The sequence below is a fragment of the Betta splendens genome, chromosome 10, assembly GCF_900634795.4.
Source record: "Betta splendens chromosome 10, fBetSpl5.4, whole genome shotgun sequence".
In the NCBI taxonomy this organism is placed as follows: Eukaryota; Metazoa; Chordata; class Actinopteri; order Anabantiformes; family Osphronemidae; genus Betta; species Betta splendens.
The window spans coordinates 107,960-129,890 of record NC_040890.2 but is presented as its reverse complement, the minus strand read 5'-3'; the positions used below and the strand labels follow the sequence as shown (position 1 = coordinate 129,890).

The 21,931-nt window shown below is 38.9% G+C and overlaps 1 protein-coding gene across 2 annotated transcripts in view; it reads right to left on the bottom strand.

The window, feature by feature from the left end:
* Window positions 1-21,931, bottom strand: part of uvssa (UV-stimulated scaffold protein A) — a 46,613-nt gene that overhangs the window by 3,415 nt on the left and 21,267 nt on the right. The window contains exons 10-13 of one of the 2 annotated variants that reach the window (XM_029164924.3): window positions 19,238-19,424; window positions 18,245-18,355; window positions 2,224-2,407; window positions 1,995-2,106 (exon numbers count right to left, since the gene is read on the bottom strand). In XM_029164924.3, coding sequence (XP_029020757.1) covers window positions 1,995-2,106; window positions 2,224-2,407; window positions 18,245-18,355; window positions 19,238-19,424 — 594 coding nt within the window. The remainder of the gene's footprint in view (window positions 1-1,994; window positions 2,107-2,223; window positions 2,408-18,244; window positions 18,356-19,237; window positions 19,425-21,931) is intronic. The other variant, XM_055512582.1, reaches the window with a different exon arrangement.

Sequence of the window (21,931 nt, the reverse complement as noted above, 5' to 3'; positions counted from 1 at the left end):
ATAAAAAAAAACAAACGAGTCTGATGAAAAGAAAGCATTAGAAAAAACACAGACTTCTGAATTTAATCAGTGTTGCAGCAGTGCTTTTTTCTCTGTCAACACCTCTTAGCCTCTCCAGCTGGAGTCTGCTCTGTGTGTGTGTGTGTGTGTGTGTGTGTGTGTGTGTATGTGTGTGTGTGTATATGTGCGTGTGTGTGTATTTATCTGAAGTCGTAAATGGCTCTGGAGTCATTCTTGCTTAGTTGAACAGCCTTCTCCCCTCTGGGTCCAGCTCCGACTTCACATGATGAAACATTGAAGGGCAGAGAAATTCACTGACAGCCCAACATTGGCCAACGGCTGGGACACAGCTCTGAAGCCAAAGATAGCCTGCTACTTTAATTTAAGGTCCCCTTCCTCTTCAATGTGGTGCCCTGATACAGCCTGTGTTTATTCAGTGTCATTTGTGCACATGGTCAGAGACTATAACTAGGAAAACTATTGGGGCAGCTTTGAAAACTTGAGGTTTTAACAACCTGCTACATAATATTTACATGTATGATGGGACAGCTGCCAATGCATCCATGATAAAAGGGGGAGAATAAGAACACTTCAGGGTATTTAATAGGTTTCCTGCCTACGACTTGTGGAGGCTTTAAAGTGAAATGGACCCATTGAAATAGCATCATGCGGCCACACTCAGTATGAACCTTCACGTTTAATTTAACAAAGTCACAAGAAAATAACAAAAAGCAGGGCTATGCATGGCATCCTACTAGAGTAAGCTGTAGCCACCTACAGTTCATTATGATGTGACACATGCTGTGTGTGGATCAAGCGCAGTGGGACTGGCCAGAGGAGAAGGTAGAGTCTGACACAAATAAGCGCTACCACTGTATGCTGCTAAAATTCAGACACATGAAAGTGTCCCGGCGTGAGATTGAGTCGTGGATCAATAGTGTAGTTGGTAACAAAAGATTCCTATTTCACAAGTCACTGGACGCCATGGCCACACGCACACACTCTTCGTTAACAAGACACAGCAGGCCTTTGGTAGGCATCCTGCAGACCTTCAATTTCGCTCGCTTGCTCGCACGCACGCACGCACGCACGCACACACGCACACACGCATGCACACATACTGAGCTTTGATGCAAAACATTTTTGTTGTACAAAAAAAGAATATCAACAAACCTAATCTATGAACTGAGCCAGTATCTCCAAACATCCCACTAAGACAAAGCCACTGCCCTGTCACAGTTATTCATTCATTCCCTACCATCACACTTCAGTGGGTGGAGCATTGCATTTTAAGACACCCACTATTTCGATCCCTTCTGGATCCCTTCATACACGCAGGGCTCCAACAGCTGCTGTTGTTTCAGGTTGTTTCTGTTTTTGCCACACTTTTATCTGGTCTTTGTGTTTGGGGGATTTACCAAAGGTTCATTGTACAGTATGTATGAAAAACCTGTGTTTAATCTTGTCAAGTCTTCTAGCAGTTACTCACATGGAAATCAATCCGCCGTCACTGATAACAGTAGTTTTCAATGGCTTCCAGTGTTTTGATATCCCTCTCTCAGAGAATGTATCAAGTAGCCGCAAAACAATAGATGTAGTAAAATCTAGTATTTTGCTATTTTTTGATGGATGTGTTTTGTTTATTCGAAACATCTGTTTGTTTTGCAGTGTTCTGTACCTACTGCAGGAGCTCCCACCTCTGCAGAACATTGACAAGTTGATCAACTTACATTCATACACGTACAGTTAAAGCGACAGTTATCCTGTTTAGGTTTAATGGTATCTAGTTATTATAGTTGCTTACATTTTTTAATTACTTTTCAAAGATGCAAAGCTATTGTCATTGTCTTTGAACTATTGAGTGACATTAAATGTATTGTCACTAAGAACAATCAAAGGGACATTTTTGCTATGAGACATTCTTAACATAGAAGCTGCTATACCTCAATATTTCATCACTGTAAAAATAAATATTTCTATTTTAGGGTTTTTACCAAGTTGCTCCTCTGCCTTCCTCCTCTTCTCCTCCTCCTCCCGCAATCGATCCTCTTCCCTGCAGGGTCGACCATCCTGGTCTCGAGGAACAATCGAGCCATGGAAAGGACACTGGAGGAAACATAGTCAGAGCTCATACGCACGCACGCACGCACGCACGCACAGTTTGACACAGAGACAGACACAAGTGTTTCTAGAAGCACTTGTGCACTGTGCTCGTCCCGTTACCTTACGTCGATCCTGTCGCTGACACAGCTTTCCTTCGCCCAGCGGAGCTCTACAGAAATGATTGACAGGAGTAAATCTCCCAGGAAAGGAAATGTATCTGCTCCTGCTTTCTGCCAATAAATTGTCATTTTCCACCTCTTCATCCACTTCGGCAGGAACCCAGAACTGATGCTGAGAGGTAGCCCTACACAGGGAACACAGGTTATGTGCAACTTTAAATAAAAATAGAATCAGCAGCAAGACCATTCCAAGTTTTAGAGAATCCATTAGATGGATTAAAATGAACAACAGTGTGAGAAGAGCATCAAATTTATTTTCCAGATGCTGGGTTTATTGTCACATTCTAAAAGAGACCAAACTTCTGTTGACTACGACAAAACAATGACAAAGATTAAAAAGATAACAAAGATTAAAGCACTGACAAAGACTAAAAAGATGAAAAAGATTAAAAGGTTCACCAATGTAAGGTTACGGATTAAATAGGTGACCGAGGTGCAGATTGAAGGAAGTATTTGTGGATAATTGCTTAACTGTGAAAAAGTTAGTCACAATTGACATTTAAGGTTATAAATTACATGACTTTTGCTTTTATTTTAGAGGGTGTGTGCATGGGTGATTGCTAAACTTTAAAATAGTCTTTAAATAATCAATCTATCATTCAAAAGCAAAAATAGTGCTATTTAAGATAATTATTTGGCTTTGTGCTTTTATTTTGAAAGGACTTAGAGGAAGTGTGTGCAGGTATTTACTAAACTGTCAATTAGTCTTTAAATAGTCATAATTATCTATTTAAACACAAGAAGTGCTATTAAGAAAGAAAGCCTTTATTGGTCTTTATCAATTACAATGTAACAACAAAATTGGTCTTCTGGATTTAACCCATCTCCTGGGGCACACGGGGGAGTTAGTGTATCTTGCTCAAGGATACACCGTGCAGCCCGAGGCAGGGAGCGAACCCAGAAAACAAAACAATTCTGGCTTTAAAAACGTGCCCTCACACTCTAGCTGTAACATCACGCACTCTAGCTCACGCAATACACACTAATGAAAAATCTGGAAATTTAACATAAAACACCCAATGTTTAAATTCTGTTTAAAATAAAAAACAATAGAAGACACAAGGATAATGATTTACACACATGAAGTTGAGATGCTTTTGAAGTTCAAACTAGATAAAGAATTTCCATTAAAAAAAATGCACAGTGAATGCTTCCATGCTGAAGGTATTCCAGAAGAATTGCTCAAAGTAGCTGAAACGTTTAAAACAGCTGAAAAGCTGTAAAGTATAGATGAATGTATCTGAGGAGAATTAGGATTTGTTTAAACAGAGCTGAATATTTGCAGAACAAGCTAAAGTAGTTAAATATCAAATTAAGGAAACTTTAAAAAGATTTGCTAAAATTAAAGAATTGCTAAAAAAAGGAAGGAAATGTGTAAAGGTTTGCCTAAGTTGACAAAATACAGCTTAAGGTATCAAAACAGTATTATAAGCTGAAAGAATATCTCAAAGTTGTGGAGATATTCAATATAGCTAAAACCAGCTGCAGAGGAAGTAGTAGTAGTATTTTAAATTGAGAAAAGTTGGAGCTTTGGAGGAAACGTGTGCAGGAAATTGCTAAACAGTAAAATAGTCTCATTAATTAGTCATAATTAACTAATCAGAAGGCGAAATTGTGCTATTAAAGCTATTATTTTGAAAGGATGTTGAGGAGGTGTGTGTCCTAAATTGCTTTTATTTTGAAATTATTCGCGATGTGACATAAGATGTGTGTGCTTTATAGCTAAACTGTAAAATAGTCTCATTATCTAGTTACAATTATCCATCCAAAAGCAAAAATTCAATTCAATTCCATTTTCAATTAAATTTTATTTATATAGCGCCCAATCACAACATGGTTATCGCAAGGCACTTTACAAAGTAAGGTTTAAAACCTTACACAACTAAATCCAACAGATCCCACATACAGCAAGCCTTTATTTTAACAGCAACAGTGGAGAGGAAAAACGTCCCCTCCAAAGAGGAAGAAACCTCCAGCAGAACAAGGCTGAATGTGGGCGGCCATCTGCCTTGACCGGTTGTGATGAGGGGTTAGAAAGAGAGAGAAAAGCACAGAAACAACAACAAGCAACAACAGAGCACAGGCAGGATGGTTGGACCCGGGACTGGACACAGACAGGATAGTTGGATCCGCAGCTGCCCATCACGACACAAAGCTCTGAATCTGATGATACCTGTAGGTAAGGACAGAGTGGGGGAGAGAGAAAGAGTGGGGGGAGAAGCACAACTAATGGAGAGAAAGAGACAAGGTTAGTTAAACATGAAACAATGATGAGATGTTATTGGACAGAAGAGGTACAGTGGTAGCAATTAAAGGTGTCGGTTTGCTTTTGTGTCTGCCGCGTCAGCACCTCTTTTGCCCTGCGTGAGAGTGTGTGTTAGGTCCTTTTGGCGTGTAGATAGCAATTGACTCCCACTTATGGTCCTAAAACGTCGTAGCTGACCTTGTTATATAGCCTCTTGTACAGTTGTAGCACTTCAAAGCGACCACCTTTTTTACTTCAGTACGGTTGCGTCACAACTGTGCAACGGATGCGTCCCCGACTAAGGATTTTTAATCCTGCAGCAAACTGAAAAATCTGGGTGCTAGTCCCGTTTTAACCACCAGGTGGTGCAAAGATGTGAGGTCCGACTGTTCATTTCTGTGTCTGTACAGATAAAAGTCCATTGTGTGATTATTAAGCACAAAAACAATGTCATGGTTATTGTATCATTAAATGTAGAGTTGTTCATTTGAAAATATTATAGATTATTATGCGTCTTTGCTCGCTAGTGCGCGCTAGTGTTTGTTGTCAATTGCCAAAGCTGCTGATGTCTTTACACAGTTCCCAGGACAGCCGAGAGACAGTCCCTCCTCCAGCCAATCCAATATGATAATATAAGTATAATAACATAAAATAGAAATCTATATTTATTGATCAATCTCAATTATAAATATATTTTATATGTATATCTGCACTTGTCTTCTGGTTTGTTGGTCATCACAAACTGAATTTTCGTTTCTCTTGATATGAGCGATAAACGGAATTCAAGTGTCGTTTTTTCGACACAAGGCACGAAGTTGGATTTAAAGAGAAAAAAGCAGAGAACGAAAAAAACAAGTCGTTCTCTCGTTACAGCAGCTTTTATGTTGGAGAAACCATACTCTTAAAATTTACTCAGACCGCAATGACCTATAGTTTGCTCTGACTCTGAATGAAACGTAAGAACCCAAATGACAGATGATGTGTCCAGACAGAGCTTAATCAGAAATGTATGCATGTGCAAATGCAGCCAACGAGAAAAGTGGCGTCGCCATCTGAAGCAGACAGTGATGTGACATTCCAACGATTTGGTGCTGAGAAGCCACTTATTCATAGGCACTTGTTGTCAATGCGCGCTAGTGTTTGTTGTCAATTGCTGAAGTTGATGCTGTCTTTATACAGTATGTCCTCACATTTAAGTGTTATGTTAAGAGTCATTTTCTCTTTTTCCGGGAAACGGCTTTAAATCCATTTATTTGTCTGGTTTTGATAACACTGTTTTCAGCTTGTTTATTCATTTTTAACACAATGCTTTGATTAAATGCAGATTGTCACTTTTATGAAGAGAAACAAAAAAACTGTCCGCGTACGTTCTAACACTTTGATTTCCCCCTCCAAAATAAAAACTGGGAAAACAAGACAACGAGTCGTTTTAGAACGTTTTAGAACCGGAGGACCTGTTAATGTGTCTGAACACACTGGTAACAGCACGTGGTTGTCTGGGTTGGCTGTCGTGGCAAAGTAGTCAGGACCACAGCTCCCAGTAAGTCAAGTAACTTCGTATTGTAACGAGAGCCCCCCCACCACACACTCGTTACGTTTGCGCTGACGGTACGCACGTTAGACGCCAGACGCGCGGCCTAAAAAAGTGAGACTCTTATTTTGAAACACAGTACAACGACGTCAGGAAGCCGGTGCTCAAGGGCAACTTAAGTAATGGATTTATATTTTCCTTTACAGACAACATCAGCTGAAATCAAGCAGTTTTCTGGTTAAGTTGTCCAGAAAATAAAATACAAAGAACACCCGTTTTGTCGTTTCTCTTGATACAAGCGAAAAACGTAATTTAATCACAGCACCATGTTAAAAACGAATAAACGAGCTGAAAACTGTTTTCAAAACTAGACCCAGAATTGGTTTTGAAGCCGTTTCCCTTTTTCTCGTTTTGAGGAAAAAAACAGAAAACGAGAACAAAACTAAAATAACTTCTTCTACTTGGCAGCATAAACCACTTTGAACACTTTTAATGTGTGTGAGAACAGTTAAACCAGTGAGATATCGCCAATGTCCTTTAAACTTAAGCTCCAACATTTTACCGGAATGACATTAATCACAATATGCAAAAAAACAAACTTTTATTACAAAGCCAACAGTGGATTTGGAACTTGCTTTGCGCCGGAAACAGGGCGTCTGATGTTGGTTCAGTCGCTACAGCAAACTTCACATCCCTTCCCCCATACTTTAGTTCCGAGACCAAAAAAAAAGCTCCATGGGAGATCGGGCAGCATGACAAGCTGCGCCTATTTAGGCTGTGGGACACCAAAACCTTTCACCTCACTTTTTTTAAACGCTCTACTTATGGTATTTCACACAAGTCTGGCAGGACAAAAAAAAAAACTGACGGGTCAAGACTGGTACAAGAATAAACTAACCAATACACCACCAAGACATTGTCATATTGCTCTACGTGGGCCCATATAACATGGTCTTAGTAAGGCGTCATAGGGGCCAGTGTGGGGGCTGATTGCCACCTATAGGCCAAAAAGACCAACCAACCAAGACCACTCCAACGCGGTAAAAACAAGGTGATACCGCGGTGCAAATGTAGACTGCAGACACAGAGTAAACGCGTATGAACAAACATGTTGCTGTAATGCATCGCTGTAGATCTGCGTTCTGGCATCCTGTCAGAGTTATGATCGACAACTGCTGTAAAACAAATTATTATGATTATTACCGTTATTTATGTTAAATCTACTACTACTGGAAAACATTAATTAACAAGTTGTGGAAGTATAAAACCTAAATAAGCATCTGTAGACGCAGATGGACTGCGCTCTACGTCGTTACCTGGCCATGCGCATTCAAATTATATTAATTAAACCGCGACGCATAATCATGGAATTATTTGAAGCCAATACGTTGTATCAGATGTTAGAGCGAAGTGACGCCTGCTATTTAAAAGTGACTGCACATGCAAAACTCACTTTTTGGGTATTCTGGTATGTTTATTTGACTCCCTGGGTCACGTTAAAACACTCCTGGTGTGTTAGAAGTACGCCCCCTACTTATTTCACATTTTTGAGAGTTTATCTAATCCGGTTCGCTTTGCATCGTTTCAAATTTGTCGGACTGGATACGTCTGCATTCGCTTGACCAATCACAGAACCAGCTCCGCCCCCCCCCCCAGACAAACCTGGACCCCTAAATGTACCTAAAACATTTTGTTACAGTCACTTCACTTTACAGACAAAAGAAAAAGTCACTCACTGCGCAGTCTACCATAGGAGGTGCTGCTAATGCACCTTTCAGTTGGTTGCCACCCGCCATGTAAAAGACAAAAAGAAGAAGTCGCTCAGGTTGAAGAAGCGCCCTGTTCCTCAAGACGTTATCCACTTGCTGCTTCCCCAAACGTAAGTACATGCTTGATTCTTATTTGATGTATGTACTCCAGAAGTTTCTCTGTTTATAATGTAGCTTCCCTCCTGTGTAAGGAAAGCTAATTGCTAGAACCGTTGAATCTAACAGCTACAGTGACTGAGAGAGACAGTGTTGCAGGGTGCTTACACGCAATTTGGATGAGTCCAAGCCTCTCCAGCATTTGTCTGGTTCGAATCATGTGATATATAGTACTGAGGTCATTCACTTAGCTCACATTGTAGCTGCTAGCGCGATGGTAGTGCAGCGTTAGCGGCTAGCCCTAGTAAGTTGTGAGCGTCAGCTGTGTTTCTAATTACTACAGAGCCTGTCGTGTGTATGTTGTAGCCCGAGTAGACCCGTGAATTTGGGTTATTGCAAGTTCTATCTAAGTCTAACATGTGTGTTGTTGCTTATGTAGTCAGCTACTTTAGCTGTAAATGTAACATGTTTTTTTATACAGGCTGACGCATGCCAGCTACCGAAACGCGAGGAGGTTGCTTCTCAAACTGATGCCACTGCAGGCTGTGGACACGCGGCTACCTTGTAGAAGAGTTGTTGCTCACCTCAGGAGCAAAGGTATGTACATTTAACAGCAGTATAATCATTTGTTGGCCAATATGCAGTTTTATTTGACAGAGATTTTGCATTTCACATTTCAGTAGTTGTGGTATTCATAATCTGAGCTATATTATTGTCTATGTATTTACTCTGTATGCAGTTGGTCAAATTATTTTGATATATTATTTTGATATTTTAGTCTGTTGACGGGTACTTTGTAACTCTAGTGTTATGGTGCAGATTATGTGGAAAATGTGATGGAGACCATCTTCAATAAAGTCCTGCTGGACCCAGGTCGTTATATGGAGGACCTTGTAAACATCCCTGTCCCACCGGCCCTCTGAGCAGAACTTGAGCAACCTGACAGAAAGGAGGTCATTAATGTCATGCTAAGATTTAACAAACCAGCACTATAAAATAAGTTCAAAACGTGTTTTCTCCAAACACCATTAAAACTGATCTAACTACCTCTATTTATTTTTTAGATCTGTAAAGGTTGTGAGATACATAGGAAATACTGGTCATTTCATTAATCTGCTATTCTATTCTTTATACCTTCTAGAGTGGTGTCAAGGAAAACAGCTGCATCCTCCATCTGTACAGCAGCTGCAATGCTTCTGATGTCTTCCAACACGTGAAGACAAAAAAGATCCTCACATCTCCCTAGCCAACTGCCCATGACTGTACCTGTTCCACTCCAGAAACTATGCTTTCAACATAACTATGAATCCTACCCGTTAATTTTGTGGTCTGCAAATTGAACTGTGATGGTAACTTATCCAGCATTATAGTGCTGGTGCATTGGTTAAAACAAGTTGGCTTTCACTATTGCTGTTTCACTTAACTATTTTTGTATGTATATACCTAATGAGGGAAAACAAACAAATGTTTTATAATATTTCAGCTTTTATTGAGGTATTGCCAAAAAAACAAAAATTTAGGTATTTCCCAGGTGGTCTTAGTCCAACATAGGTGCCTTGTCCCTCAGGAAACACTGCCCTGATCCAGACCAGGGAAGGTGGGATGACTTGGACTCTTCGCCCTAGAAGTCCACAGCACCGGCTAACAAGACTCCTAGGCTAGATACCTGCAACAACTTGAGATACACAGACATAGTACTGAAAAAAACAATAACTACATTTCTATTAGTTATATATTAGCACTTGATATATCATACACCCTACTAAAAGCAATTAAAAAAATATTAAGTCAATATATTTAGAAACAAAATTATGTTTGTAAACCAGAGTTCCCAGGTACATTATGATTAATTTGTAAATAGTAAAATGTTCTAAAGTTTTTTATGAATTTCTGAGATACTGATTTATTCCATGTATGTGTAATGGTTTGATATACTGTATATTAAATGTGTTCTTTAATGAATACACATTCAATCATACTGGTTCCAGTCCTGGATCATCCACCATACATGACAGTAGGTTTGGCAACTAGTTTAGGCGTCTTGAGGTAGGATTTATCGAAATTTTAATTTATTAATAAAAGTAATAAACACATGCAATATCTTGAAAGCAATAGTTGCTGTCACACCATGCCTCTGTAGGCATTCACTGTTCCTACATTGGCACTTAATTACAGACAAATACGGCAAAATATAAGCTGCAGCTGAAGATCCCATTATTGAAAAATTATTTTCAAACAGCAGCGGAACAAGAAAGAAAAAAACAATAAAAAAACGACTTTATATTAGCTTATCAAGCTATGCTCCCAAACAAGCTGTAGTCGTGTTATGAATATTCTGTTGTATTAATTCAGGCTGCTAATTTGCAACCATTAGTAATAGCGTTAGCAGCTTATCAAGTTGCGTATTATATAAATCATATTAAATTAAACGTGAATCTGCCAGTTAGACGTACCTTGCGCCAGTCGAAGTGTAACCACTTCAGCAGCCTCCCATTTGACTTCAGAGTCAGATTTTAGATCAAACATAAGAACTTCACTACGAGGACGAGTTAGCCAGTTTCGCTGTTGGATTCAGTGACCGTGACGTTTGATTCCCGCGACAGATCACGGCTTCCTCAAAGGGGTGTGGCGATCAGTTTAGCTTCCGACACACTCCGAAAATAGAATGTTGTGGGCAAGAGCTTAAAACACACATTTTCAGCCAATAGTCACGATAGTCACTCAGCTTAACCACTGGACTATCAGAGGACATAGGAATTACCCTGTTGAGTGACTAGTCATGGATAATGTCTTAATTTGACGATATTTATTTTATAGTGAGTTGTTGTGCTTCATACTCCCCACATTTGAGCACACAACAGATACTCAGTAGTAAAATGGGTTTGGTGTAATATGTGTGTTTTACAGGTAGAAATGAACAGTCGGACCTCAGTTACGCCGTAGTGCATTGGAGGCTTTTAATAAATGCTGCGCCACCCGGTGGTTAAAATGAAACTCGCATCCTGATTTTTTTCAGCCCGCTGCAGGATTAAAAATCTTTAGTCAGCGACGCACCCGTTGCACCGTGGTGACACAATGGTACTGCAGTGAAAACGCTAGTCACTTTGAACTGCTACCACTGTAGAAAGAAACAGAGGAGCTCAGTGTATAAATTAAGTCCCCCAGCAGTCAATGTCTATTGCAGCTTAACTAAGAGATAGTTCCTGTGACTAAGATCCTGAACCATCTCTAACTATAAGCTTTATCAAAAAGGGAGGTTTCAAGCCTGATCTTAAAGGTGGAGAGTGTGTCAGCTTTTCAAACTTGAACAGGGAGCTGGTTCCACAAGAGAGGAGCTTGGTAGCTAAAGGTTCTGCCTCCCGTTCTACATTTAAAGACTCTAAGAAACACAATTACCCCAGCAGTCTGAGAACAAATTGTTCTGCTGGCTGCTCGGCTGCAGCATTTTGAATTAGCCGGAGGCTTTTTAGGGAGCTAGGGACATCCTATGAGTAAGCAGTTACAGTAGTCCAGCCTAGAGGTAATAAATGCATGGATCAGTTTCTCTGCATCGCTCTGAGAGAGGTTGCTTCTGATTTTAGCTATATTTCTAAAGTGAAAGTAGGTGGTTTTAGAGATTTGTTTTATGTATAATGTAAAAGATATCCTGGTCAAAGATGACACCAAGGTTCCTTACAGTAAAATCTGAAGCAAATGTCATGCCATCCAGGGTGGCTATCTTTCTCAATAGTGTCTCTCTCTGATTTTTAGGCCCAATAATTCGAATTTCAGTTTTACCTGAATTTAGTTGAAGGAGGTTTTGGAACATCCAGATTTTGATGTCTTTTAAAGAACATTGAATTTTAACTAGATGACATGTTTCATTTAGTTCCAAGGACATATATAGCTAAGTATCATCTGCATAGCAATGAAAAGTTATAGAATGTTCTTCCTAATCTTCCTAATAATCCCATTTAAAGGAGACATGTATAGACTGAAAAGTACTGGACCAAGCATAGAAACCCGCGGTATTACATAGCTTATAATTGTGCATGTGGAGAATTCGTCATTAATATGAACAAACTGGAATCTGTTCAACAAATAGGATTTAAACCATCCCAGCGCTGTTCCTTTAATTCGGATTCTATGTTCTAATCTCTGTAATTGGATGTTACGATCAGTTGTATCAAATGCAGCACTAAGATCTAACAGGACAATGACATAAACTAGACCAATGTCTGCAGCTAAGAAAAGATCATTATTGACTCTAACCAGAGCTGTTTCTGTGCGATGATGTTTTCTAAATCCTGACTGAAAATCTTTGTACAGGTTATTCTCACTCAGGTGGTCAGATAATTGTTTAGCCACAATTTTTTCAAGAATTTAAGAAATAAAAGGTAAATTTGAAATGGGCCTAAAGTTGGCTAGTTCTCCAGGGTCCAAGGTGTTACCACAGCCACCTTATAAGCCTGTGGTACATAGCCTATTACTAAAGATTAGGTGATTTGATTTAATATGGACGATCTGATTAAAGGTAGAACTTCTTTGAGTAATGTGGTTCTGATTGGGTCTAAAAGACAAGTGGACGACTTGGAAGAGCTAAGTATTTAAGTTAACTCCATATAAGTTACGGGGGAAAAGCTGTCTAGGTAAGACAGAGGACTTGGTAAACTTAAAGTTGATAGATCTAGATAGTGATTTCTGTCATTTGGAGGAAGTCGCTGCTGAATGTCTTTTCTAATGGTGATAATTTTATTAGTAAAGTAGTTCATTAAGTCATTGCTGCTGAGACTTAAGGGGGTAGTAGACTTAACACAGCTATGACGCTTAGTCCGCCTGTCTACAGTGGTGAAAAGAAACCTGGGGTTGTTTTTATTTTTCTCAATTAAGGAGGAATAATATGTTTTTCTAGCAGCACAAAGTGCTTTTTTATATATTATTAGACTGTCTTTCCATGCTATGCAATTTACATTTATTTTGTTGGAATGCCACTGCCTTTCTAGTTGCCTGGTCCTGTGCTTTAGGCTGCGGATCTCTGAGTTATATCATGAAGCTAACCTCCTCTAATTCACAAACTTCTTCAGAGGAGCCACTGTGTCCAACATTGTCTTGTAGATGATGCTGCAGCTTCTCTACGTACAGTCAACCAGTTCATAAGGATTGAGGTGACTGTTCTCCTCTGTGTAGCTACAAGACAATTGATGATGGAAAAAGATGATGGAATCATCTGCTTGAATCTGGCAACAGCGTTGTCAGATAAACATCTGCTATATTAAGATTTCTTTCCAGCTGCTGTAATGTCAATTATAGTAAATTCAAAAGTTAATTTAAAATTGTCAGATAACAGAGGGCTTTGGGGAAGAACTATTAAATCGTCAATTTCCACTCCATGTGTCAGGACAAGTTCGAAAATAGTAATATTAAAGCTAAAAATTTTGATTGGTGATATTATTTTGAAAAAGATTTAGAGGAAGCGTGTGATTAATTATTATGCAATCAAACAGTGTAATGAACTAATCAGTAATATGCATTGAGCGGCTACACTGAGCATCAGTCTTTTGACCTGTCAGTCAAACCTGCAGCTGCACCGTTGTCATGGAGACAAAAGGCGGGGAAAATTAGACTCCTTCTGAGCTGTGAAAGCAGACTTGCACCCCTACTAAACAGGCTTGTTACAGCAAAACCATAATAGCTAAACTACTGTTGAAATGTTTGGGGTCATTTTGAAATTTCCTTATTTTTTAAAAGGGGTCATATCATGCAAAATCCACTTTTTAGACATTGTGGAGCGTTACTATGACTGTATGGGTCACATATACACACGCTGGAAAAGCATTTCCTCCTTTTTTCACATTTTGAAAACATAAATTTTCTCATCCAATGGAGAGAGACATCGTCCTACTCTGAGACCGGGTCCCAGTTGTCGTCACATTGGTAGGAAATTCTCCCTGCAAATCCTGAACCACCACCCCCACAATTATCTCGAACCAAAACTGGACTTCCGCCATTTCCCCCCTCTCACTCACCGTGAACAGACGAGCACGGCAGCGCCCAAGTCCTCCCATAGAAATAGTTCGGTTCTTGGGTGTTTTAAAGGTCAACAACATTATCCATCAATCATAGGTTAATAGGGCTGAGAGAGAACAAAGCTGAAAAGGTTTTTTTTCATATCAAGATTATAAATATGTTGTATTTTAACATACTTATTATGTTATCAAGTGTCACTCCTTCTCATACCAGTTTCAGTTAGGGTGCCAACAATGATTCACTATGTAATGTAATGTTGAAGTTATTCCTTATGGCTCCCTGATCATACAGCTTTTCACTCTAAAGAATACTGGACTTCAATGTAAATTTTCTTTCCATAAAACCCTTTAGATCGTCCACACTGCCCCTGTCAATATGTGGTTTTCATTCCCCATCAGTAAACGCTGTGTTTTCTGGGCGTGTCACAAGCGAAGCTGCTCACCGCACCTCTGTGAGGACACTAGGAATGCAATCCACCGCAATCCTCCACAGAAGAAGACGACCCACTACAGGGCTGCACGACAATAGCCAGCCAGCTGGTTTGGTAGCGTTATACAACCATACATCTACGATCCCGAATCTGACCCTGAAGCTGAAGAGGAGGCTGTTGAAGTCACCACATTTCGGCTGATGCAAGATGTGTCTCATTGGTAATGTCGCATTTACTTCAATTTACTTGATTTATGCAATTTGCAAAGCGAATAGTGATTGCTAATGTGTATGCTAAATGGCCTGTGCAGCTTGAATATTCACAACACGACTTACCTGAAAAACTCTCGTCAATAGAAAACACTACTTTAGCTTACATTATACAAATAAATAAAAGTTTGAGAGCATATCTGAAATAATAAATACATTTTACATTTACACATTTCACTGCTTTTGTCTTACTGAATAAAAGTGTTTTCCCTTCAGAAACAGAGTTCAGTGAAATACGTAATAGTTAAAGCCAACTTTATTGTCAACCAAAAAAAAATGCACCACTACTCCAAAGCTAGGTAACAAACTGTTACCTTCACACTCCATTGTGCAATGTATAGGTTACTGAGTTAATTAAGAAGTCTGGGGGTTTAAAGACAGAAGCTTTTGCAGGGCCTTGCATATTAAATGCTTGATGGAAGTAGGGTAAACAGACCCTGTACTGGGTAGGGGGTACACTTGGTTATGTTGGAGATTGGTTTCTGCAGCAGGACAGGTATAGTTGTAAACAGATGACCATGGAGATGTGGTGATCCTTGTTCTCATCACTATTCGGAAGACTGAGCGGAGGCAGTCCTCTACCAGATGAAAGCTGTGGCTGTCCTACCCATCACCCCATCAAAACAAAAGGTACTGCAATTAGAATTGTAGATTAGTGAAATGTTCATTATTATGTAGATCAAAACCTTCTCTAATGTAAGAATACACAATACAAGACAAAAAATTAAACCAAACAAGAAGACAGGCCTGTCTGTGCTAAAACAACAGATAAACAGTATATACCAATTAAAATTAAAATCTTCTATTGCCTATCTTACGGTTAGTACATACAAACTTAGATACCTTTACTCCTGAGCTGGGCAGCAGATGTCTGTGTACAAACAGTCTGCAGTGATTTCTCTGTTTGACAGCCTCCTTGCATGTGGGTAACTGGGATGTGTCCCCCTACAGTATAGAAAATACAATGTTAAATTTACTGTAAATTGTATTGGTCCTACAAATATAATGGCTATGGTACAAGCTATAGGTAACTGACCAGATAAGCAGCAGTTATTGTAGAGATGTGACTAATTAGCAACTAAGCTTGCAACACAACACAGTAATCATTCCAACTAATCATGTTAGAATTTGATAGAACAATGACATAACCCCAAATCACAAGTTGATTTAGGCTGTGACACAGGACGGGGTAATAACAAACACAACCGAGTTCATCTGCAGTTTCTTATTGTAGCGATCGACCAGCGGTAGCTCTAAAGTGCAAAGGCCTAACGACATGCTAAAGGCGGCTAACGCAACACACAAATAGGAGCGGCAGCACGTCAACAGGACAAAAGCTCGATCCACCGCTCCCTGCCTGACGCCGATCGAAGGCCCATAGCTATTAGCTGTTCCCCACACAGGTGTGTGATTGCACCAATTCAGAGTAGCACATTTGAAAGGGACAAAGGCTTGGTTGACTTGCTGTAGCCGTTAGCAACGCTAGCGATTAGCTTGTCTCATATGTGGGTTACCACATTTTAAAAAGACCAACTAACATATTAAGACATCAAAAGCATAAAATATCACTAACATATTAAGACATCACAAGTATCAAGCACAAACTTCCTACAGTAAGCTACTCGCTGTAGCTACTAACTTGCCTCACACATAGGTTACTACATTTTAAACAGACAAACTAACATTTAAAAACATTATAAGTATCAAGCATGTACTTACTTCAGTGAGTGAATGATGGACTGTAGGAATAGATCCTTTTTTTCCCCCACAGGAGCCGTGAAACAAATCCAGCATTGTACGCACCCTCGTTTGAAATGCACATACGTAGAAATGCTGAGGCAGTGTTTCTGGCACCGGTCCGTTAAAAATAAAAGTGACCTACAAAGTCCTCACTTGTTGATCCCTTGGTAAAGTGAAGAGACTTTGGTGTTGGTTAAAACACCCAAGAACCAAACTATTTCTATGGGAGGACTTGGGCGCTGCCGTGCTCACCTGTTCACGGTGAGTGAGAGGGGGGAAATGGCGGAAGTCCAGTTTTGGTTCGGGATCATTGTGGGGGTGGTGGTTCAGGATTTGCAGGGAGAACTTCCTACCAATGTGACGACAACTGGAGAACAGTCTCAGAGTAGGATGAGGGCTCTCTCCATTGGATGAAAATTTATGTTTTCAAAATGTGAAAAAAGGAGGAAATGCATTTCTACCGTGCTCAGTGTGTGTATATGTGACCCATAGAGTCATAGCAACGCTCCAAAATGTCTAAAAAGTGGATTTTGCATGATATGACCCCTTTAAGAAATGCTGATACATTAAAACAAATCGCTCAAAGTGGTTGAAACAAGACCACTGTAAAAGTAAAAGAACAGCTGAATATATCTATGTAAGAAAAAGGACAAAGTTCAAAATCTTTCTGTGGATGGGTAAAAATTGTTGTAAATGCTAATAGCATTAACATATTACGATAGTAATTAAATAGAAATATGATATATGGTGATATGGTGCTTTTAATTTGAAAGGATTTAGAGGAAGTGTATGTGCTAAGTCAATAAATAAAATCAAACAGTGAAAGGAACACATCAGTAATATGCATAGAGCTGCTGTGAACACTGAGCAGTAGAGAGTTTGAGCAGCAGAGTTTGACCTGTCAGTCAAACTGTTACTGAGCTCAATCATTGATCTACTGCAGCTGGGCCGTTGTCATGGAGACTGTGCTCCAAATGCAGGAACCTCCACAGATCACCTCAATGAGGTGTAGTGAAGCAGAGTTCCACCCCAACTTCACCGGCTGGTTACAGGAAAATGCATAATAGTTATCACAAAAATATATTTCATTTTATGAATCCGAAGGTTTCACTGAACAGCTTGTGTTAATTTAATGTTTGGGGACTAAAGATTGTAGCCACAGTTGCGAATTCAAAATCTCCATCTGCGTTTCTCTGCCAAAAATTATCATTAGAGGCTATGGGGAAAATTCAGGATCTCTCTGCGCTTTGAGGTTGATAGCGACTAAACTATAGAAAACTATAGAAGGTATGAGGGTGCTGATTGATAGACGCTTTTGAAGTTGAATTTACATTTCTACGCCAAAGTATGACGATGACAGATGATGAAAAGAGACAACTTGACAAAAAGTTAAACGATGATTCCCATAGACGACCATTATAAAAAACGATAAAAAAAGTTGAATAACGTTAAAAGTTGAAAAGCTGAAAACTTGAAAAGTAATAGTATTGATCGTCTAACCATGACGCATGTTTAGAACGATGATTCTGTGATGAAGCGTTGAGAAGTAGAGCTGTTGCCAGCTCTTCCACTAATAAAGACCGAAGATATCAATAGTGTGAGAGCTGTTGCCAGCTCACCCACTAAATATGTAGTCAGTGATTTTATATTACATTACTGATATTTCATCTCTTACTGTCAATCAAATGTTCCATGAAGCTCCTACAAAATATAATTAAAAATGCAATCACATATGATATATTTACTGGTATATCAGTGTAGATACTGTATAATAATAATAGAATGGAGCTCACAGAGTAAAGAGAAACACACTACCACTGTGCATTCCCTTTTTGTCTGTCTGAACAATTGTGGCATGTTTGTGTGTGTTCCTTACTTGATGACCTTGCCAGCGTTGGGTTGCTCCTGACCCCAGTAGTACAGGTCCAAACCAAAGGGAACCACAGGAGCATCAACAGGCTTCTGTTCTGAACTGGGACCTGAGGAGCTGCAGGAGGACATATGTGGAGGAAAAGTTAAACTAGATCAAAGAACAGGCAAATAAGAGAAAAAAGGAACAGTCCTGGTTTATAAGGACACTATTCATTCAAAGGGTGTTTGTGTGTATTGTGTTCTTTTGATACTTTATTGTTTATTACATATTTTTGCCAAGACAAGAACTTGTCAGAGCCAATACACTGCACAGATCGTGTACCCCTGCATGGCCAGCCCTCTTGATGAAACTAAGACTAGGAGGATGACTTTAGGGTTGCCAACAAGGTCAGTGGTGGTACAGAGGAATGCCCTTCTCTGTTGCAGCAGACTTGTACAAAGCTAGGAAGACTACAAAGACCATTTAGGCAAACTTCCACTGTGGGGTTGCCATGTTAGTCAGAAATACGGTTGGACATGGTTCTGGACATTTCGAGCTCAATTTCTTTAAGGATGGTGGCATTTCTCAGATGTTAATAATTTATTCAAGTAGCAGTAAGGCATTGTGCAAACACCAACTGTATAACTTATAAACGTATACATTTTTTAATGATCTCAAAGATGGAAATGACTAAATTGGCAGTTATGCTTCAGCAGTTACTAGGGCACTTGTGATCTAATTAATCCAATAATTAAGGTACTTCCGTACCATAACAATAAGTACTTTCTGAGGCCAAATGCCAAAGTTGCAACATTTCTAAATTGCTTATCTGACATTAATATGAGGAATGTCAATCAATTATTTGAAGCATTATTATGTTCCTTTATGTAGTTGTCATGTGCAGATTTCTAATTAGACAGACCATATCTAAATTACATTAACAAACCCATTAACCTAATCTAATTTTCTAATTGGCAATCTGGTACACTCTTATCAGAGGTGAAATGAACCGGTCACCTGGTCTGTGCAGTCTGTACACCAAGGAGATGCAGTGTTGCAGCTGCAGAGGTCGGATCCTGTTCCTCTTCCTTGAGTCGCTTCAGCTGCCTGGAGGAGAAAGAGGAGCAGGACGATTGTGGGGGTGGTGCAGCAGATCTCTTTCTTGGGATAGATCCTGCTGAAGTGGAAGGAGAAGGATCCAAACCTTCAAACAGAGACAGATCAATATAGACACAATCTAAACTCTTGCTAAAATACACATATAAATTGTGTTCCGCACGCATTTAAACTCTGCAACAATTTCATTTATGTACAAGTGATGAACAACAGTGTATTACTAATTAAATAATAATAATAATAACAACAACAGGAAAATGCACGGTGAATGCTTCCATGCTGAATGTATTTCTGAAGAATTGCTGAATGTAGCTAAAACATTTAAAACATAACTAAAAATATCTAGCACAAATGAATGAGTTGTTTAAACAGAGCTAAAAATGTTTGTAGAAAGCTGAAGCAGTTGAATTTCAAATTGAGGAAAGTTGAAAAAGATTTGCTGAAATTGAATGTAACAAAAATGTAACAAAAACAGCTAAATCTTATACATAAATAGTTTTAAGTTGAAGAGATAAAAGAATAGCTTAAAGTTTTGGAATTATTTAAAACATGTGAAAGTAGATGGGGCGGCACGGTGGTCCGGTGAGTAGCACTGTCGCCTCACAGCAAGAAGGTTCTGGGTTCGATTCCCGGAGGCGGCCCTGGTGCCTTTCTGTGTAGAGTTTGCACGTTCTCCCCGTGTTTGCGTGGGTTCTCTCCGGGTTCTCCGGCTTCCTCCCACAGTCCAAAGACGTGCATTAATTGGACTCTCTCCATTCCCCGTAGGTGTGAATGGTTGTCTGTCTGTGTGTTGCCCTGCGATGGACTGGCGACCCATCCAGGGTGTACCCTGCCTCTCGCCCATAGTCAGCTGGGCCCCCCCGTGACCCCGCATTAGGGAATAAGCGATTTAGAAAATGGATGGATGGATGAAAGTAGATCCAGAGGAAAAACATGGAGCTTTGGAGAAAATGTGTGCAGGTAATTGCTAAACAGTAAAAGAGTCTTAACTATTCATAATAAACAGTTGAAAGCAGAAATATTGCTATATTTAGCTAAAGATTAAAATTGGTGCTCGTTTTTTGAAAGGTTAGGAACAAAATATGCAGGTAAAATTAAACTATATAGAACCTATATAGTTTAACTATAACATAAACTATAAAGTAGTCTTGTTAGGAAGTCATATTTAACCAGTCAAATCCAAAATTTGAAGCTTTTATTTTGAAAGTATTTGGAAAAGGTGTGTGGACAATTGCTAAACTGTAAAACAGTTTTATTAATTAGCAGTCCATTGCCCATTCAGAGGCATAAAAACTAACTAAACTGACTAAAAAAGCTGATACATCAAATTGGTGCTTTTATTTTGAAAGGATATGGAAGAAGCATGTGTAGGTAATTTTTAAATTGAAAAATAGTCTCATTAAATTCTCATAATAAATCAGTTGAAAGCAGAAATATTGTATTTTTACCTATCTGGATTGGTGTTTTTATTTTTAAAGGATATAGAGGAAGCCTGTGCAGGTAATTGCTAAACAGCAAAATAGTCTCATTAACTGGTCATAATAAACCAGTTGAAGGTAGAATATTGGGATTTTTAGCTAAAAATCTGGATTGCTGCTTTAATTTTTGAAAGGGTTTGGAGGAGGGCATATGCTTAATAGCTTAACTGTAAAATAGTCTCATTAACTAGTCACAATTGCCCATTCAAAAGCAAAAATAGTGTTATTAAAGCTAAAGATTTGGATTGGTGCTTTTATTTTGAAAGGATTTAGAGGAGTGTCTGATTAATTACTAAACAATCAAACAGTGTAATGAATAATAAATAATATGCATAGAGTTGCTACACTGAGCATCAGGAGTTTGACCTGTCAGTCAAAGCTGAGGCTGCACCGTTGTCATGAGATGAAAAATCAGCTCTATTCAGCACCATGAAAGCACAGTTGCACCCCTGCTAAACAGGCTTGTTACAGCAAAACCATAATAGCTAACAAAAAAATTTTACTTATTGAATGCTAAGGCTTTAATGAACAACTATTTATTTAATGAAAGACTAAACATTAACAATGTTTACTTAACAACTTAGACTGACTTGACTTAACATTGACTTTAGATTGTATAAATTCTACATTGATGTGATCCCTATATCCAATCTTATGCACAATTCTTATCACTCTTTTTCGTAATATATACATTGGTTGAAGTGTGCTTTTGTATGTGTTTCCCCAGTTTTCAACGCCATAGTCCAAGTATGATAAAATCAGTTCTGGACAATTTCTTGTCCAAGATATTAATAACCCTTGCCAATATAAATATATTTTTAGCCATTTTGTTTTGTATATATCTGATATGAGATTTCCAGGATAATTTATGGTCAACTATGACACATTTCATTTCATTTTGTATACTCTTTCAATATTAGCTCCCCCAATTTTCAAATGAAGTTCATTATGTAGTCTAAGATTACCAAATACCATGAATTTAGTTTTATCCAAATTCAGAGAGAGTATATTACTATCACACCCTTTCTTTATTCTTTTAAGTTCCTGTGAAACCATTCCAGAGAGTTGCTGTAAGTTTTCACCAGATGCCCATATAATAGTGTCTTCAGCAAATAAT